At 39.8% G+C, this 20,011-nt stretch overlaps 2 protein-coding genes across 4 annotated transcripts in view; one reads left to right on the top strand and one right to left on the bottom strand.

Moving 5' to 3' along the window:
• Positions 1-749: 749 nt before the first annotated feature.
• Positions 750-8,037, top strand: LOC136830944 (probable methyltransferase-like protein 24). The gene is made up of 5 exons (XM_067090903.1): positions 750-1,010; positions 1,920-2,121; positions 6,092-6,262; positions 7,261-7,356; positions 7,811-8,037. The coding sequence occupies exons 2-5, from the start codon at positions 1,954-1,956 to the stop codon at positions 8,015-8,017; spliced, it is 642 nt and encodes a 213-aa protein (XP_066947004.1). The 5' UTR covers positions 750-1,010; positions 1,920-1,953; the 3' UTR covers positions 8,018-8,037.
• Positions 8,038-12,628: 4,591 nt separating this feature from the next.
• LOC136830572 (transcription factor p65-like) overlaps positions 12,629-20,011 on the bottom strand; it is a 54,693-nt gene continuing 47,310 nt past the window's right edge. For 2 of the 3 annotated variants that reach the window (XM_067090095.1, XM_067090096.1), the window contains exon 13: positions 12,629-18,703. In XM_067090095.1, the coding sequence (XP_066946196.1) occupies positions 18,267-18,703 (437 nt within the window). In that variant the 3' untranslated portion in view covers positions 12,629-18,266. The remainder of the gene's footprint in view (positions 18,704-20,011) is intronic. The other variant, XR_010850664.1, reaches the window with a different exon arrangement.

Genomic DNA, 20,011 nt, shown 5'->3' with positions numbered 1-20,011 from the left:
CTGGTAAAACTAAGATACACTTAACCATATTCCTTGGAAGCTTGAATTTCAAGTCAATGGCCCCTTTGGTGGGCTTGTTCCGTATGAATAGAGTTCATCTTCTGAATAATAATAATAATAATAATAATAATAATAATAATAATAATAATAATAATAATATATTACAGTGTACTAAATATTACGTCATGCATATCTTGAATGGAATGGAAGATAGAATTTAAGCCAAATGTCAAGTTCTGGGACCTACGAAGTCATTCAGTGCTGAAAAGGGAAACTGAGAATTGAGAGGTTTGAAAGGTGTAACAGGAGGAAAAGTAATGCTTACAGTACACCTCATGAGTTTATACTGTATCTTGAAGAACTGGATTGGGTAAATACGTTTATGGCAAAACTTCAGTCAGCCATGTTCTTTGAGCTGACGTCACTGTAGATAATAAACGTTACCGGTAATGTCAAGAGCTTTTGGCGCTGCTTGTCGTCAAACAGTTTGAGTGTCCCATGTTGTTTAAAAAACACCAAAACAAAGACAGTTGGGGGCTGCACAGGTACACTTACGTTTTCATGTTGCAAGCTACACAACAACACAGTTGTCAGATGTGAGAAGATAGCTGAAAATGTGAGAGGAAAACAGGCCATGAATGGACAGAAATCTGAAGAGTTATAAAATGTAACAGGACTGATCTTATTTTCCAATTTCTTCCCGTTTTACCAGGTCTTGTGCTTCTCTTTTTCAGCTGCAGTGATGACCTGAAGGAAATTGTTACCCCACATGTAGGACCTTATCCAGAACACGGCTCTTTCTTCCCAGTCGGCCAGTCCCCCAGTGAAACGAAGAGTCTTCAATCTGACTGCAGCCAGTCTGTCAAATGCGACTGTCCTTGCAACTGTGCATCTTACAGTCAGACTGGGGATAGAAGCCAAACAAAGTTCACTGCTTCCGAGGCGCTCTCAGGGGCATCTGCGAGAAAGAAACCGCCCTTCTACTACTTGGGCCTTCCACAGTTTCTCGAGTGAGTAATCTTTCCTTCCATTCATTTGAAGAAGGGACAATGTGTTACGTCAAGTCAGACAAAAGTGCTCACTTTTCACAGCCACAGAAGACACAGTTTGTCTTTTTGAACAAGACAAAAAGTCAAGAACTTGATTGGCATGTTTTCAATGGACAGAACGTCCTTTTTACTTATATTCTTCTTGTCAACTGAGACTTGAGAGCTGACCTGTGCTGCTCAGGACTTGAAAGCTGTAACTGCTGCTCTGTAAACCTGCAAGATAGAGAGATATAGAGTTCTGCGCTGCACTGTCCATTACTTAATGATCTGTCAGTCAACTTTTAGATGTTGCTGCCTAGCTCTTGTGTATTTCCCTTGCCTTGCTGCATCAAAAGCATGGAAGGTGACTTCAAAATAACAGGTAAGGGGTTTGCCCAATGCTCGTTTTTTATCTGTTCGATTTCCAGGTACAATGGCTACTGGAAAATACTATTTTTTTATAATATGAACACAAAACACAGCATGAAACATTCTGCATTGCTTCTGAAGCATGGTAGAGATGCTTTGTACTCAGAAGAGAGATCTGACCAGAGCAATTATTGGCAGTTGACTCTTGTGCATTCATTTTGAGATTTATCAAAACTTCCTTTCTACAAAAACAGATGAGAGAATAGGTGAGAAATTAAATTGCCAAAGATGTTGACATATGGTTCAACTCCCATTGTGTACCAGGTCTGCTGTACTCTGGCTCCTAAAGTTCACTCAACAGTTGTACGTATGACTCTAAGTAAATTACATTATTGTTTACCTAAATAGTATCTGTGAAAAGCAAAAGATCTTGACCTAGAGTACTATACCTCAAGTCTGTTTTGTATGATAATGAACTTTTCATGTCTTGTGAAGAAAACATATTAGTCAATGCCTTTCCAGTTATGCGGAAAACCCAAGAGTCAAGTGCCCTGAGATGAGGTACATGGGAGGCCGTAGGAGAGACACTGGTGAAAATGACGGGGAAAAGGCTGTGTGCTTCGCACCCTCGTATAACATCACGCCGGGCAGCTGCATTGTGTATTCCTTCGGAATCTCCACGGACTGGAGCTTCGATGACGCAATGGCTGGTTATGGCTGCCAGGTAAGGACTCCCTCATTTATTTTGCTTGTAAAAGGCAGTCTCACCTTTGTGATCAAAGATAACAGCACAATACAGTAAAGAATCCAAACTAAATTACATTCTCATTAACTGGATACCTCCCATCCTGTTAATCTGATGTTTGGTTTTCATTTTGAAACACTTCTAAGAATCAGCTGTCAGAAGAATTCTTCTTGATTATCATGTGAAAGAAGGCTCTGTTAGTTAAACTTCCTACTCATGTCTTCATTCTGCTTTGCAAAACCTTTTCCCTTAATGGACGGGTCCCCTCAATAGAGCATCTAAAACAGGTTTTGGGTGGTGGACGGATCCCCTCAATAGAGGATCTAAAACAGGTTTTGGGTGGTGGACGGATCCCCTCAACAGAGGATCTAAAACAGGTTTTGGGTGGTGGACGGATCCCCTCAACAGAGGATCTAAAACAGGTTTTGGGTGGTGGACGGATCCCCTTAATAGAGGATCTAAAACAGGTTTTGGGTGGTGGAAGGATCCCCTCAAGGAGTGCTAATGTTACGCACCATATGATTTGGCTGTATCGAGCGGGAAAGAGTTTCCAATACTTCAATGGCCCATAAATGAATTGTGACAACTAAAGAATTCAGCTCAGCTTAGTCGTGGGCGTCTCATGGAATTTAGTATTGTTCTTGCTTTGATATAGGAATGTCTTGTTCCTTTCTCTCCCATAATGTCCCATAAATAAAGGGATTGCTGTTGGTTTTAGTTCTTATCTTTTACGATATGATGTCAGTTCTAATTGTAATTTTGCAAATAAATATTAGAAAATAAATGTATAAATCCAAAAAATGTTACTGAATTTCCCAATCTCAGTAAATTTACGTAAATATTTTACAACAAATACGCTCGTAATTTGTTACTGATTTTATTTCTTATCTGTTATGATATTGTGTGAGCTGTAATTATAATTCTACAAAATAAAATAAAACTATTAGAAAAAACATGCATAACTTGGTAAAATTTGCGAGCGTTTTGTGAAAGAGGCCCCACACAGGTTGTAAATAGTAACTTTAAACTTCCTGTGGAAGGTAGGAAAATTGTTTGAATTTTTTCTTACAAATTTGCCTATCTTCTGCTCTCCATTGATGTTTTTTCTTTTAAAGTCTTCCTGTGGGGGTTGAATGATATATAATTAGGAAGTTTTTTTTGATCGACCTGTATTTTAGTTTTTCACAGTTCTGTATTCATCTTCATTCCTTTTTTAGTCTCCCAACTCTGATCTTAGCAACCATGTGACAAAATCGGATTCCGACACGAAATGCCGAGTAAATCTTCTGCGATCCGACCCGTCCATTGATGTTTGTTTTTCTTAACGCCGCCGCTAGTTTGGCGTTGTTGGGCGTTCTTCCAACCATTTAAAAAACAGTAGACTCTGAATGGCCCGGTCAAGGGGTTTTGAATGATATACCAGGACGGCGCTCTGGTTTGATTAGCCTGTCCCTTAACTTAAGGGTTTTCTTAATTTTTATAACAGACTCTACATTGTTTATTTTTAATATTGTTTTATTAATTTAATGTAATGACCCTTGTTTTCATTGTATTTTTTAACAACAGTTCTGTTATTCATTCTTCATTCCTTTTTTTGTCTCATTTAAAACCAGACTCTGTTATTTAACTCTGAACTTATTTAATTGTAATAGTGTTTTGTATAAAAAGACAAGGTTGGAGTAGTGACTGGTGGTCAGGAACGGATTAATCCATTTTCAGGTGGTCGAAATTGATTCGAATTCGACAAAATCATTCAGTTTTCTAGAACGGATTAGCGTCGAAACCGAGTACCACTGTAATCTTCATTCAGTGTTTGAGGACTACTCTATTACACCCATGCAAGAGGCACTGCACTGTTGGACACCAAGACCATTTGCAGGGCTCAGGTTTGGCAAGTTCATAGAAAAAGGCTCCTAGAGTGCAGCTATGCTTCGATTTTTCCAGACAATTACCAGAACCCTGCTTTAAAGAACAATAATCATGATGAATACCACTTACAATGAAATGTGAAAAAGATAATTTGAGTCACTAAGACATTTACCATTGTTAGTTAAAAAAGGACTGCTGTTCAATGTACATCAAAATGCAAATCAATCGTTTTGTTGTTACCCTTTGTCATATATAATAAATGCCAAATTCAAAACCATTTGTATTTTTCCTAGGACACAAACCTACATTTTCATAGATGAATGGAGTACTCAGCACAGTGCGCTGAGGCTGTCTGCTGACTTAAATGAACAACAAGTGCCTAATCGGTAGGTATATGAGTCGCCTGTGACCTGAGAGGGTTAGCTCATCCATTTTGTGAATCAGCCTGTTTGTTGCGTGTAGATTTCCCGCTCTCTTGGCTAATGCAAGGCAGAGGAGGAATATGGTCTTCAAAGTCAGGTCCCTATCCGACGCTTTCTTGAGAGGTTCAAATGGAGACTTCCTCAGGAAAAATGAGAGGACCTTGGAAACAGACCCCTCAGGAGACTTAAACTCCTTTGGGGCATCTCTCTTCTTAGTGTTTGATGGCAGACAATTCCCAGGCATTCTAAAGGTCTGTCCCCATTGGCCTGAAGATGTGGGCCAAGACAACTTTGTAATCTTTCACTATGGTGATGTAAAGTCTTCCTCTGCAGATACACCAGGAAGTCCACTACCTCCCTCATAGTGGTCTTGAGTGTCTTGTAGTCCCTCCCATGGCACCAATTGCAGAAGACAGTCCACTTACCCTGGTACCCTCTGGCAGACGAAAGCCATTGGATATCGCGATTGCTTTAGCAGACCGCTCTGAAAAGCCTCTCCTTCACAAGAGTTGCCAGATAATCTCCAACCGTGAAGCTGGAAGGAGGTCAGCCAGCCCTTCCATAGCTCTCTCATGGTCACCACAGGAACAGGACAGGGAAAAGTAAGACTTCAATTGGACATCAGAAGACAACTTCCTGAAATCCTGAACCTCTGGTTTAGGATCACAATGGGAGGTACCATTAAGTGGTAGGCTCTGTGATGTCCACTTGAAACCTTATTTTTCCCTGTTCTGTTCCTGTGGTGACCATGAGAGAGCTGGGAGCTATGGAAGGGCTGGCTGACCTCCGACACTTTGTTCTGTGGTCTGGTTTGGCTCTGATGCTGGAACCTGTCCTGGAGGGTTGTGGGGGTAGAGGGTGGAAGAAGACTGACTGCTGGAGGAGGTGGGTCTGTGCTGTACTTGCTACTGATGTTGGCCCGAAGGTGAACAACCTATCTGACTGTGTATGAGAGAGCTCTCCCTGAAGGTCCTTGGAACTTCTTGACTGTTGGCCACTTCTTTAGAGGGACAACAACTTTCAAATCCTTGATCCGCGTTCCCTGACATCTGCCCACACATTTACAGAATTCAGGCTTATCCTCCATCGCAGCCACAGGAAACTTTCTCACAGAAGGGAGCAACAAATGACGTGCACAGGGGTAACAAGCTAGGTCACACAAGGGAGGTCGCCTACGTGGCTGGGTTACACAAAGAAAAAGCACAGAAAATGCTTCTCTTCTACACTAAAAACCAATCTACACTGCACAACACTCAAGCACAAGGCCACTGGAGGAAGGAAAGACACTATGAGGGCAAGATGCTGCAGTGAAAGCGAAGAAAGGGCGCGAACACGCAAGACAAAGTTAATGACAACCACACACCAAGACCACCGAGAGCAAAATGGACGAACGAACCCACCTCAGGTCACAGGTGATTCATAGTCTACCTGTTAAGCATTTATTCTGAATCTAAGCCAGTGGACAGCTACAGCAGGCTTCGCGCTGACTACTCCATCCATCTATGAAAGCATAGGATCTTATTCCCATTAGAACAAACGAAGTTTAATCGGCAATTCTTTGTTCACCATTCACGTTCACCCACCCACCTGGTTTGAATGCCTTTCTGACCTTGCTCATTGATTGACTAATCTCAGTACCCCTCATTTTACAACTTCAGGTATATTCCTTCGACCCAACCATAAAGCTTCCTAACCACAATAGATCAGATGGCGTTCGCTTCTTTAACATTGGTTTGGGAGTCGACAACCAAACTCTGACTGTTGGTGCAGAGGAATGGCAGTTCTTGAGTCTGACCAGCATAATGGACATGCTGGGACACACAAATAAGGTAAGATTGGGGAAATGCTAATGGGTTCCAGATCCTTACTACCATGACCATTTGCAGGGCACAGGGTGATGATCCTGGGGTAAACATTGCATATTTTAGGTGACCATTTTGTTCAGGGAAATTCCTTCAGTCACATTCCATGTGGTTGTGTTGCATCAGTTCAAGGTATATTTGTGTATATTCATATTTTATGTGGATGTGTGTGTTTTAGCCATTGCTTTCTTATTTCATGGTGTTGGTATACACCACTTGCTTACTAATTTTATTTGTATTTTTTATGATTTTTTTCTTTATAACCCCCTTCCATGGAAACTTGCCTTTCACGCCAGTATCTTTTTTATACTTACAGCTTACAAATATGACAATAAAAATCATAGTATGATTTAGTTTGACTTTGCAACCTTGATGTTTCACTCTTTCATTTATACTGTATCTGGTCCCTTGTCTGATAGGGTGGAGCCATAGTACAATAGCAGCTGTCCTTTTCATACCAAGCTCTTTGTACCATAGTACAATAGCAGCTGTCCTTTTCATACCAAGCTCTTTGTACAATAAGCTGTCCTTTTCATACCAAGCTCTTTGAACCGTGATAGGGTGGTGGAGTTGCCATACCAAGCTCTTTGTACCGTGATAGGGTGGAGCATAGTACAATAGCAGCTGTCCTTTTTTAGCTCTTTGTACCATGAGGGTGGAGCCTACTACCAAGCTCTTTGTACCATGATAGGGTGGAGCCATAGTACAAGCTCTTTGTACAGCAGAGCCTGTACAATAGCAGCTGTCCTTTTCATACCAAGCTCTTTGTACCAGGGTGGAGCCATAGTACAAGCTCTTTGAAGCTCTTTGAACCGTGATAGGGTGGAGCCATAGTACAATAGCAGCTGTCCTTTTCATACCAAGCTCTTTGTACCGTGATAGGGTGGAGCCATAGTACAATAGCAGCTGTCCTTTTCATACCAAGCTCTTTGAACCGTGTAACTCAAATCCTTCTCTTCTTTCAGACCATCGATTACGTTAAATTTGACATTGAAAGTGGGGAACTGAGCGTATTCCAAGCCTTGATGGATAATCCCCAGAGACTGTTGCAGATAAAACAGGTAATGCTTACATTCTGTCTCTTTGGACGTCTCAGGAAAAATATGAGAAGCTTCTTTTCTTGGTACAGTATTCCATGTCTGTGTATTCCCATTTATGCTGTACATGTATCATATATTGTATACATATATTCAATAAGTACGTAGCCTTTTTTTTCCACCATATGATTTAATTTAAAACATATTTCTGATCTGCTTTATTTCTAAATTCCCTTCCTTCTTCTGTTTCAAAAAGTCCATAGTGCTGAACCTCATTTCTGCTTCCAAGTCTAGAACCGGTTTCTACTTAACAAGCCAGTAAAGTTTTTAATAAAATTTCCACCGTTTTCAAATTTCAAAGCCGATTAACTTGCTTTTCACTGCGTCATTCGTCAATACAAAACCATTTCACTGTCTGCTCAGTGCGGGGTTGAAACATGTTTCCGATGAGGGCCAGTTTGATTCCTTTTTCTTTCAGCTGGGAATCGAGATCCATCCCATGAAGACCTACCACGAACTCTTCTACAACCTATTTGTCTCGCTCGAATACCTGGGTTTCACCACCTTTGCCGCTCACCTAGTCTCTGTCACAGGACTTCTATATGAACATCCAGAGTTTCCAGGTCGTAATTTATCTACCTGTTATGAGATGGCATGGGCCCAGGTGGAGAATGTTTATTGGTGAAGATGATCTGTTGCACAGAGTCTATTGAATAAATCACATTAATGCTCTTTACCAAAAAGTGTTTCTGTTTTCACAACAGAGCTGCATTCAGTAATTCAGCAGTTATGATTACTAAATATATGCTATCACCATATTTTCAGTTTTCACTGAATAAAAGTGCTATAGGAGCCTCCAAAGCTATTATCTCAAAGTTCACTTGTAAAAAACAGCAACTTTTTGTATCAATACTGTAGTAGAACTATTGAAATATACTAGATCCCTGTTGAGCAAGACATTAAGAGAAACAAAGTTACCAATAAAGTGGTCAAAGCTACAGAAAATCTCTAGGATGGTGGAAGGATGCAAGAAGAATGTGGCTGCCTTGTAGGGTATAATGTGATACGAGGCTGAGCAAGACAGGGCTGTACGTTTAATGACATAAAGTGTTCGACACTGACTTGCATGGGTCAGCTGTTTGGGTGTTAAGGTGACGAGGTACACAGCCATTTTTATAACATCATCCTTGATCTGTACAAAGATGCCCCTACTCAGATCAAGGTAAATGGCCAGATGTCTGTGAACATATATGATTCATCATGAGGTAAAGCAGAGTTGCACGCTTTCCTGGCATATTTAACACTGATGGATGAAACCATTACAGACAAGGGCTGCAACTTTGGTTACACACTTTAGATTCCACAGGAGGTGGAGGATTTGGAAAACCAGGAGTTTCTTTCTTCTGATTCGTCAGTCCAATAATCTTTCTAAGAGAATTGAAACTCCTTCCACGATCGCTCCTACATGTATTGAAGCCCTTTTAGACCCTAAGAAGGATGTTAGACTTCTTTTGAGTTTCCATGCTCCAGTCATGCAGATTCGGTCCTTTGTCTGTGAATTAATTGATCTTGGGTCGGGATAACTTGTTGCAATTGAATGGATCTTTCAAGTTTCTCCCAGCTCCTTTACTTTGCCATAAGAGATATTATACAAACACCAATTGTTCCACTGCTGATTAGACAGATCAATTTGGAAGTCATACATTTATGCCCGGGCCTAACTTTGGATCAGGTTAGGACAATGTGTCCCTTCCATAGGCAACTGCATTGGAGTTGACGGCATCTTCACTCTTCCAGACAACATCTTGGTTGGATTTACGGTTGACAGCAGTGGCCAAAATGACCTCGTCTGCGGCTACAAGGAGTGGATGAGACGGCTTTTATCAGATTGCTCCAGTCTGGTTCTTGGCCTATCTCATGCTTAACGAATCTGAGCACTAATGTATGGGCCAATATTCTGTTGGTGAGAAGAGATGTCCCTAGCCAAGGTAGCCCGGTCAGTGGATGTGGACTCCTCATTGTCACTTAGGAAAGGTGATATTTTGGAGTCCAAATTGCTGCTGCCAAAAGATACACTGGAGGTGGCATCTGATAGACGTCTGTCTGATACGAGTGATAGGCTAGCACAGCAGGCAGTAAGTAAATCTGCTGCTACTCGACCTAGTTTTGTGAGGAAGATGCAACAACCTGCATTGGAGAAAGTGGTGAGACCTGCTCCTGCACCTAGACCTCCTCAATCGGCCTCTTCAGCGAAGAAATCTACACAACAACGGCCCTTCCGGAGCTGTGCTACAAGAGGGAGGGGTAATAGGGGCAGAGGTACAAGACAATAAAGTGGGCACCTCTCCCCAATCATTGCCACCAGTTGGGGGATGCCCGGCGAGCCACTGGGCTATGTGGCAGAGATACAGGGCAGAGCCGTGGGTAGTAGATGTCCTTCAGGTAGGTTATCTACTCCCATTCGACTTCACTCCTCCTCTTTCAGACTGCCCTCTCCTGCACTTCTCGTATGATCCAGGATTGCAAAAACACCTAGTACTGCAAGAGAAAGTAAAGAAGTTGATGGAGAAGGGAGCAGTAGAACAAGTAGAGCGTCCTTCGCCAGGGTTCTACAACCGAATCTTCCTGGTTCCAGAGGCCACCGGCGATTGGAGGACAGTCATAGATCTGTCAACTTTGAACCTGTTCATCAGGAATACAAAGTTCAAAATGGAGACTCCGTGAACAGTCTTAGCAGCAGTCAGGGACAATGATTTTATGCTGACTATAGACTTGAAGGGCATGGACTTCCAGATCCCAATCCATCCTTCCTCCCAGGAGTTTCTTCGCTTCAGTCTTGGGGGAAAGGTGTTTCAGTTCAAGGCGCTTTGCTTCGGTCTGACGTCTCTGCAGGTGTTCACAAGTGTTCACTTTGGTGTTGATGTGGGCTCATTCTCAGGGGATCAGACTTCTGAGGTACCTTGACGACTGGCTGGATTTAACGGTTCCAGGGAAAAGCTGGTTCAGGATAGGGATTGACTGCTTCAGTTTTGCCACAACTTAGGCATTGTGGTAAATCTGGAAAAGTCGAATCTAATCCCCAGTCAGAGGATTCTGTACCTAGGAATGGTGACAGACTCGGCAGCATCAAGAGTTTTCCCGTCCGAGCAGAGGATCGGCAAGTTTAGGACAGTAGCTCATGCCTTTCTGTCGGAACAAACACAACCAGCGTAACAGTGGCAGGTTGTTCTGGGCCTGTTGACTTCTCTGGAGAAACTGGTTCCTCATGGCCGTCTACATCTACGGTCGTTACAATAGAGACTGAAGGAATTTTGGTCGCCAGCAAGAGATTCCCCTCACATGCAAGTCCCATTGTCATCAGAAGTGAGAAGCGACCGACAGCAATCTGACAATGGGGATACCATTGCCCCCTCCATTTGTTCCCCCTGGGGTGCCCATATAAAGGAACTTACTGCTGCTAAAAGCATGATAAGTTAAACCTGATAAAACTATCACACACAAGTTATCTGAAGGTTGGGACTTGGAGCTTCGGACAAGTGACTTGCCAACTAAAAAGCCATTCAATCCGAGACCTGTTTATTAACGATCACCCACCATTGCTCCCAGTTACAACTAACAATTTTTCAGTCCATAACTGTAAACAATTTTTCCAGTTACAGGATTTCCCTAGCCTTGCACTATGCATAAAGAATACCTAAACATAACTTTACTATTATCTTTCCATAAAGAATTCTGTACCCATGTACTTTCTTGGCAAAAATCATTCATACACCCCTACACCTCACAAATAGTATCTAACGGAACATGTAAGAAAACAGGTCGACATTAAATAATCTATACACACAGATGCAAATACTTCTCTGGTGTACGATTTGTTGCATTGTCATCTAATGAAACAAACTAGTTTCACAATCCATCTGTTTTCACATACTCTGTATAAGATTGCAGTACTGAAAAACATGTCTCCATAGAAATATGCAATTTTCAGTGACACTAGAAGTGCTTTGAAAACCCTTTGAAGTTACTGTCTGAAAATTACTATTTTTACAAAAATTAAGTTTTCATTTCAAAGATTATAAGAAGCTGGTGTAAATGGTAAACTGTGTCAGCATCAATCACTGAGATTCAACCAAAAATCCCTGTTCCTGTCAGTGATTTACCATCATCTCGAAAACCTGTCGTCTTGAGTAAATGCCTGCAGTAACGAATCCAACAACAAATTAAAAAATTTAAGATTTAACCAACTGTTAGACTTTGTTCATTTTAACAAGAAGACTATACTCATCTGACTCACAGGTATTTAATGAAAATATTGAAGCAACTCAATCTTTGAGTGCACATCAGGTACTGGAAACACACCTTGCATCTTCCAAGATTTTCAGTTGATACAATCAATCCAAGAATTTGGTTCAACTACTTAAAATAATATTGTAATAATGCAATAATAAATCTATTATACTGTATTTTTTAAACTGTGTTCTGCATATCAAGATGGTTACATATGCAGTATTAGAAATGGTTTTGTGGCCTTGTTATGGAAATACAATGTAATACCAAGTTTATCAGGCTTCAAGGACTAACTGGCCAACTGGTACTTTGCAATGCTTTTCATGCAATGTATTCCATATTCAATTATGCACTTGCATTCTCAGCAAACAATCGGTTGTGCAATCCTGACACAGGGAGATTAGGACAATAGAGCAACTACAGGCAGTCCCCGGTTTACGACGGGGGTTCGCTCTGACGCCTCATTATAAGCCGAAAATCGTCATAACCCGAAATATCTTCGAAAATCGTAAGGAAACCTTACTTTTAATCCTTGGGGTGTTTTGAAAATGACATAACCTACATTTTTATTGAGTTTTCCATCAAAAAGACCTCGAAATTTTGACCATTCTGCCATTTTGGAGCCACATTTTTTCCACCGGATTGGCGTCGTAACCCCGGAACAAGCTTTGTAACCCAAGAAATAATTTTTGATGAATATATTTGATGAGCATCGTAAGCTCGGAAAGTTGTAAGCGAGCCCGTTGTAACCTGGGGACTGCTTGTACTTAGGACAAAATTTTGATTAGGAAGAAAGTAGTTACTCTTCACAAAAAAAAAAAAAAAAAAATGAAAGGTACAGGAAAATTCAACACGAAGGCAAACTAGGCATAACGCTCAAGGGAGCAGGACAGCCTTTTTCAAGGGGTTGAAGCCTTTGTGATGGAAGTTACCCAAGGTTCAACCCGTTAAGGTGGGCCAAAGAGCACTTTCAGCTTTGCTGACGAATCAGGACAAGGAAAACACTCGGTGTTAAGCAAATTAATATATTGACAAAATCTGAAAATATAAAACTATATACCAGTAGCTCAATTTGCCACGATAAAAAAGCATAAAATTCTAGTATTAACTGTGACCAGGCAACAATAGGAAGCACTGCTTTCTCTCGGGAAATTACAAGTTTTAAAAATTACAGTAGAGACAGTACTGTACAAATTACATTTTAACAATGAACACACAACCATTGAGAACAATATTTGGAATATAAATCTATCTTTATTAACACCATAAAGATAAAATTATAGGGTATTCAAACAACATGTGCGACCATTCACCGACAAAAATATCAAACTTGACGTACGCAAGTTTTCCATTTTCTGTCATGAATATGACCATCTTTGTGAGAGTAACAATATACTGATATATGGTTTACAAAAATTCTGGGATTAAGAAAACTTATCGCTATTCTGTATCCAATACATGATCTTTCTTAATTGTAATTAGGCAAAACCAGATTGACTTGTTGGTCCTGTGTCACCTCCTTGTTTTCACTGTACAATGTTTTGCTTCATTTGCAAGTACAGGGAATTCACTACTGACTCCTAATACAAAAGGGGAAAAAAAAAAAATATTTGTGCACCAAAACATGAAAGACAAAAAAACCCTTCTCCAAGTACCAGAGTACCCATTGGAATGGCCGTGTTGAATCCAAGTTAAAATGACCTGGGGTCAGACTACAAAGCCTTTAAGAGACGAGGGAAAACCTTGCTCTGGGAAAGGAAATCGGTCTGACGTACTATAGCTACACTGCAACAGCTCGGCAAGATTTGTAATTCAGTTGTTCTGATCTGACAGCTTCTTTGATGGGCTTTTAAAAATACTTGACTTTCATGCACAAGTATAAATATGTCTTCATGACTTAAAAAAAATGTATATGCACATTCATATATATTTTTATATATATGTATACATTTTATACCCATCAAAAATCTGGACCACTGTAAAATTACGATGTTAAACTGTCCAAACCAGAAAAATGTCACTGTAACTTCAGGTAACGTAGATGACACAATGTGCTAATTTGCAGATTTTACCTACATTACGCGTATTTTGTAAACTGTTAGCAACCACACGTGTCGGGGAGCGTCTGCTCCTCTCCGTACAATGAAAGACATACTGTACTTTGTAATTCCGCAGCACACCTGAGGGGCTTCCTGGCCAGAACAGGGCCAAGTACTTGGATGATAGTACTATTGCTGCATCCTTTCAGTTTCAGGGCTCCGGGGGAGGGATCGCTGTACGATACTCCGCAAACCGAGATTACTGAAGGTCACGTGGATGTTCGCTCAAAGCAGGAAAAATGCCAGTTAGGTTCTATCAATCTTTGCTACGATATCTGCTTCATGGCTTAAATCTTTGATGCTTAGAACACTATACTGTAACCTCTTGGCATGTTAAATGTACTATGGATATACGTATGTGAATTTATACATAATATGAACTGATTCACTCTTTCCATACAAAAGACATGATATTGCAAGAATAATTTTCCAGTAAAAGAACTACACGTAAGCTATTTGATGGCATATAAGTCCGCAAAAAAGAACCCACTGTACTATATGGGGAGAATTACCTGGTAAGCTAAAACAATTACCCAGCTGTCAACTACCAAAGCCTGTTGGTACTTCTACCTAGTTAAAATCATCAATTTTTTTTTATTATACATGATTAAAAACACTTTCCTTGATAAAAGAATTGTTGATCTCCAATGCAGAAAGGTAACACTGTATTGCAAAAAAAAATTGAAGCAAATGTCTTGAAAAATTAACACACTGAAAATGTAATTCTTTTTTGAGCTGGTAAGGTGTTTAGCTAACTTGTACGAAAACACAATCTGCTACTTGTCAAGTCTCTTCCTGTGTTGCTCAACTTGTAAAAAAAAAAAAAGGGCTATTGCACTGAGAGCATATGTGGTGTGGTTTTTAAAGCTTTACAACAATAAGATGAGCCCCCTGGAATGGAAAGGAATACAGAGTTTAGGCCAAAGGCAAAGCACTGGGACCTATGAGGTCATTCAATGCTGGAAAGGAAATTGAGGACAGGTAGGTTTGAAAGGTGTAACAGGAGGAAAATCTCACAGTTACACTAAGAAATAATTGTTAGGAGAGGGTGAATAGCAAGATGGAAGAAAGTGAATATGAATGGAGGTATAGTAGAGGCCCCCCAGGAATAATCAGAGCAGTTTCTCTTCTGACAGCAACCTTCTTGGATCTATATTTGATAACTTAGAAATAAAAACGACATTTAGATAAATAAAAAATAGCCTCAGTTTGTGCCTATCATTTGCATTGCTGTGGTACAGGTGAATTACTAGTACTGTATTCTGTAATCAAGTTTTTGGTACTACAGGCAGTCCTAAGTTATCGGTGGGGGTTCCGTTCTGGGGGTGTGATGATAACCGAAAATCGGCGATTTCCGGCGCTTTTTCGGGCTTATCGGCGCTGAAAAGTGCCGATTTTCAGTTATCGGCGCCTCTGTTAGGTATGTATTGGCACCAATACCCAATTATCGGCACCAGTGAGCAGAAATCGGCGATTTTCAGTGCCGAAAATTGCCGATTTTCGTCGCTAGACAAGCGCCGTAAAACCGGATTGCCATTAACTGAACCCACCGTTAACCGGGGACTGCCTTATACCATAATCTGTCTAAGAGTATTAACACAACACTAACAGGCCTATGCTACATTCCACATTTTTACTTGTGCAGCCTATGAACAACACCTAAAAGGGCAGTAGAGTACAGAGTGTCGGTTTGGGAACAAATGACAATTCGGCAATAATTGTCGGGAAACAGCGCTGCTTATTTTGGGTGACATCTTACCTGGTGAATGCAGATATGAACTGGATTTACCCCTGGACTTAAGCAGTACATACCATGGAGTTACAGAAGCACAGTGACTCCTCTACATACGTAAGCTCAAATTTTATCTAAGCTGAGAAAACTCTTCAGAACCCCTTACCCACATTTTCGTAACACCTTCAACACCATTCACAGTCTCGTAAAAAATGCACCAGAGGAAATATGGTCACAGATGATATGTGTAACTTTCATTATGACATATATCTGGTATTTCAAAAAAGGAAAATTATCTATTTTAGCACTATACTGAACAGTAAAGGTAATAGATAAAAATTAGTTCGACCTACCAACCGCTCATCCAAACTTTTCATCTCCTAGTACTTGTGTAACAGTATTACTACTGCTATCAGTAAATGTGCTTTCTCTACCTACCAGAATTCAATAACTTGACTTAATGTACTTCTTAGTACTCGAAGTTAGGCTATGCTATGTTAGGCATCCCATCAGGGGCTATGTTTAGCATATCACAGTTTGTTTACACATGTTTAAGTTTTAACATGTAAAATGAAAGATTTGGCCATAACATAAAATATACAAGCAACTGAAAATGAGTAACAAAAGGAAATAAAAAAAGATAAAAAATAGATCAAACATCAAAACACAACATTACGACTCCCCAACTCATCGAAGTGATGGTTAATATAAGAAATTTACCATAACATAATATTTGATGGGGTACAGTATATCAAATACGCACTTCAAAATCACTACCAAATACGAAACAGGACTGTAATGATAACCTACAACCAACCAGAGCCTTGTCATTTTTACTACAAAAACATTCCACTAACTGTATATTAGTGTCCGTTTTTCCTAACTGTTTCAAGCCCTTGTCAAATTAACACGAAGAAAAGCACACAAGCTCACCACTGTGAACTCACTGGCGATGAGCGCAGGGACTGTGTGCTGTTTCGTACTTGTGACGGCTTAAGTCAGCAGGTGTCTTCTGTAAATTTTCGTGTGCACGGGCTGATTTTTATTAATGATTACTTTTCTGGAGGGGCTTATTCCCGAAACCATTGCCATCTCTGAGTTTACGTATGATGAGCCCTACGTACGTAGACAAGCCTCTGTACAAAAAATATATATATACTGACATTTTCACTGGGTATTTGGTCCACGCCAGTACTTCTGCAACAAATTTCTGCATACCTTATACGTTCAGATGCACTAAAAACTAAATATTTCCTATTGAACGAACAAGAGGGATAGAACTTATATGCCATTAAATATTCTCTATATCGAAACTGTAATGTAGGGAATTTGTACTGTATATGATGTATACATGCATATAATATATGTAGGTATCTGTATTATCCCATTTCTTATAACAAAAATTATATGAATACTTTGTATTAAAATGATGAAACATAACATTAGGAAAGTTCTTTCACATATAAAATATTAACAAATAAAAACTCAACTTTCATATAACACAAAATTCATAGACTTCTGATATAATATAAAACAAAAAAAAAATTATTGCAAAACAAATACAGCACTATGCAATAAACCTGTTAATCATGCAGGCCACGAACTTCATTAAGACCAAAAAAATGCTTAAAAATGAAAATACAAGAAAAATATAAACATTTTTTTAAGCATAGTACAGGCATTCCCCGGTTATCTGCGGGGTTCCGTTTCTGAGGGTGTAATGATGACCGAAAATCGCTGCTGACCGAAAATCTGCGATTTCGGCACTTTTTCGGCGATTTTCGGGGATTATCGGCGCCTCTGTTAGGTATGTATCAGCACCAATACCCAACTATCGGCGCCGACAAGCGGAAATCGGCGATTTTCGGCACCGAAAACTGCCGATTTTCGTCGCTAGACAAGCGCCACAAAACCGAATCGCTATTAACCGAGCCCGCCGTTAACCGGGGACTGCCTGTATGTGGAAACTGTTTTTGTCTACTTCCTGGTTTTTGCGAGTATATCCGGTACAAGAAAACCTTGGTGGTAGTGGTCCATCACACGCTTATTCTCAAGAATATATATATATTAATGTATATATAACATTGTCTTGTTAATTCAGGTAATAGCCTCAACTACTTAAAACGTCCTGACAATCAGGGTACTGTGAAAAATCTCCAGGATGCTCAGCACCGCGAAGAGCACAATCTTACGAAAAAAACAGCATTTCCGTGGCCTAATGATACTTTGTCTTCCTATCTTACATTTTAAGTAAAATAAGTTTGCTTTCAACTACCTATATACAAGCTAAGAAAAAAATAAGAGTATAAAAATAAGAATATTGTGGTCAAAGCAGTGCCTACCATGATTCAATGCTAACAAGATTATTGGTGAACTCGTCTTTTTTTTTTTTCGTTTTTACAAATTCACTGCAGCTATGTACAAACAGAAAAAAAAGATCTATCTATTTCTGGTAGTTAAAATGACTTTGAGTAAATGAAAGTAACAATCTAAACTGATTCTTAGTACTAGCTTTGTATCAAATGTCGTAAGTACAGCTTTTAAATGTAAAATTGAGTGACAAAGGGGGGAAATATAAGGTCTGCTGGCGTCATGGGTACAATAACTGCAGAATCTCTGGCTCCTTTTTCAAAGCAAATTTACAACTCTTAATTACTGTCCACACACCAGCGAAGACGGCTGCACATACGCTAATTTTGTTACTCTGAACGCATTCACATACGCAGAAATATGTGACCATAGTAAGTACACACACAATTTGAGTAAAATGCATTGCAGTATACATCAGCCTTCAACTCACGTACTGCGGACCACCCTCAGGGTTTGGCTGACAGTTGATTCAGAAGTTCGAGTTCGCTCTTTAGATTACTCAGACTATCCGAATTTGAGGGGGCAGCCATGTCGGGCTGCGGATCCGAGGGAATGTTCTGCAGGTAGGGGACGTGAACACTCATGCTTATTCCACTTTTATTGTTTAACTTATTCATTTGTGGAGGATGATCAATGAGATTTAGGTTGGAGGAGAGATTCTCTGAGAGATGCGCGTCTACCATCGACGCGTTAATGTCATTTTCACTGGGCAGCAGAGAACGCAGCTCTGCCGAGTTGATGTTATTTATGTCTAACTCGATTGTGTTCTGATCAATGTACTTCTTGGAGTCCAAGTCCAGTAACTGCGATATTGGGGGACCCTGTGGCGAGCTGCTGACGGACTGTGGGTGAACATATCCTTCCAGACCCACAGCATCAAGGCCTGTGGAACAGTTAGACATTGGTCAAGATATGAAACAGAACATACAATAATGTTTAAGTAAGTACAGAGTTTGCCACACTTCTTATAAAGTACAAAAAGTAAAGGACCTGTGACGTCTACAAGATAAGTTCATTGATATGAATTGTATAAAGTCAAAAACACTATTTCCAAAACACTTTAAAGAAATATAACACAGATAGAGATTTATATTTCAGGTAGGATGTGATTGTTAATACATATTCAGTGATCACTAATACATATACTATACATAGTAATATTGCAATGGCTGGATGACTAAGGTTTTCATGTCTTTTTGCAAATGCTTAACTTTCTGTAACCCTCAGAATTGATTATGTGAAATCTGGCCACATTTTACAGCAATAATTACTTTGGTTTTGTCTGTACGATGCCAAGTCTACAAATGCTACGTTTATGTACTTGAAGAATTCTCTTCAGACAATTGGGTGAGGCTTTATATGTCCATTCTATATCACAATCTATTCATGGAGCTTTTTCACTTTTTAACAGTTTAACCAGACCAAAATTACATGCTTAATCTTCTCATATACATAAGTACTTTCATCACAGAGAAGGATTAATAAGGTCACACCCAAGTGGCTGGTAGGAACCTGATGACAAAATGACTATAAATATACTGTCAAGTTATTTACAGGGACTAATTTCCATGGCTAATAAATTGGTGACCAGTAAGGTATCGATTACAAAAATGTTATAAATACATTCAAGCTCTGAATATGAATTCATTTTTTTTGGCTGGTAAGAAGTTTGCACTGCTTCAAAACTGCCATTTTTTTCTGAAGGACATCATTCCAACAGCAAACAAGGCCTATCAAAATGTCTAAGGGTCTTCCCTATTAACCCTTTGAGATTCTGACGTCATCCACCCACAATTTTTGGCAAAAGCGACATCAATACCAGCTTTCTAAGATGAAAAATCAATTCTCTGGGAGTGAATGAAGAAAACATTGCTATGTTCACTGTCAGTCAAGAGTGGGCTTTGCCAGGGACAAATTTTATGACCTTCCCAAAATGTCAAAGGGTTAACAAGTTAAGGTTAACTGTTGGCAGCTAAAGGAAAACACTGTAAAACAGTCTTCATCAAGGTCTTTTACACTGAAAGCTGATAAACAGTATCACAAAATACATAAATTCACACAAAGCAGAATAAAATAATGTTTATTTCCAAAGCATGGGATGATTTAAAAGGTTTTGGGATCTTGACTAATATAAAAATCATGTGATTCTAATTAGATCATATCTTTTCATACACAAACTGTATTAACAGTC

The sequence above is a fragment of the Macrobrachium rosenbergii genome, chromosome 47, assembly GCF_040412425.1.
Source record: "Macrobrachium rosenbergii isolate ZJJX-2024 chromosome 47, ASM4041242v1, whole genome shotgun sequence".
Classification (NCBI taxonomy): Eukaryota; Metazoa; Arthropoda; class Malacostraca; order Decapoda; family Palaemonidae; genus Macrobrachium; species Macrobrachium rosenbergii.
This window is presented reverse-complemented; position numbering and strand designations above follow the sequence as displayed.

What these genes read in the sequence shown, in the direction of transcription:
- LOC136830944 (XM_067090903.1), top strand. Translation starts at nt 1,954, where the DNA reads ATGAGGTACATGGGAGGCCGTAGGAGAGACACTGGTGAAAATGACGGG. An exon ending in TGGCTGGTTATGGCTGCCAG is followed by an intron (nt 2,122 to 6,091) that starts GTAAGGACTCCC and finishes TTACAACTTCAG; the next exon opens with GTATATTCCTTCGACCCAAC. An exon ending in GACTGTTGCAGATAAAACAG is followed by an intron (nt 7,357 to 7,810) that starts GTAATGCTTACA and finishes TTTTTCTTTCAG; the next exon opens with CTGGGAATCGAGATCCATCC.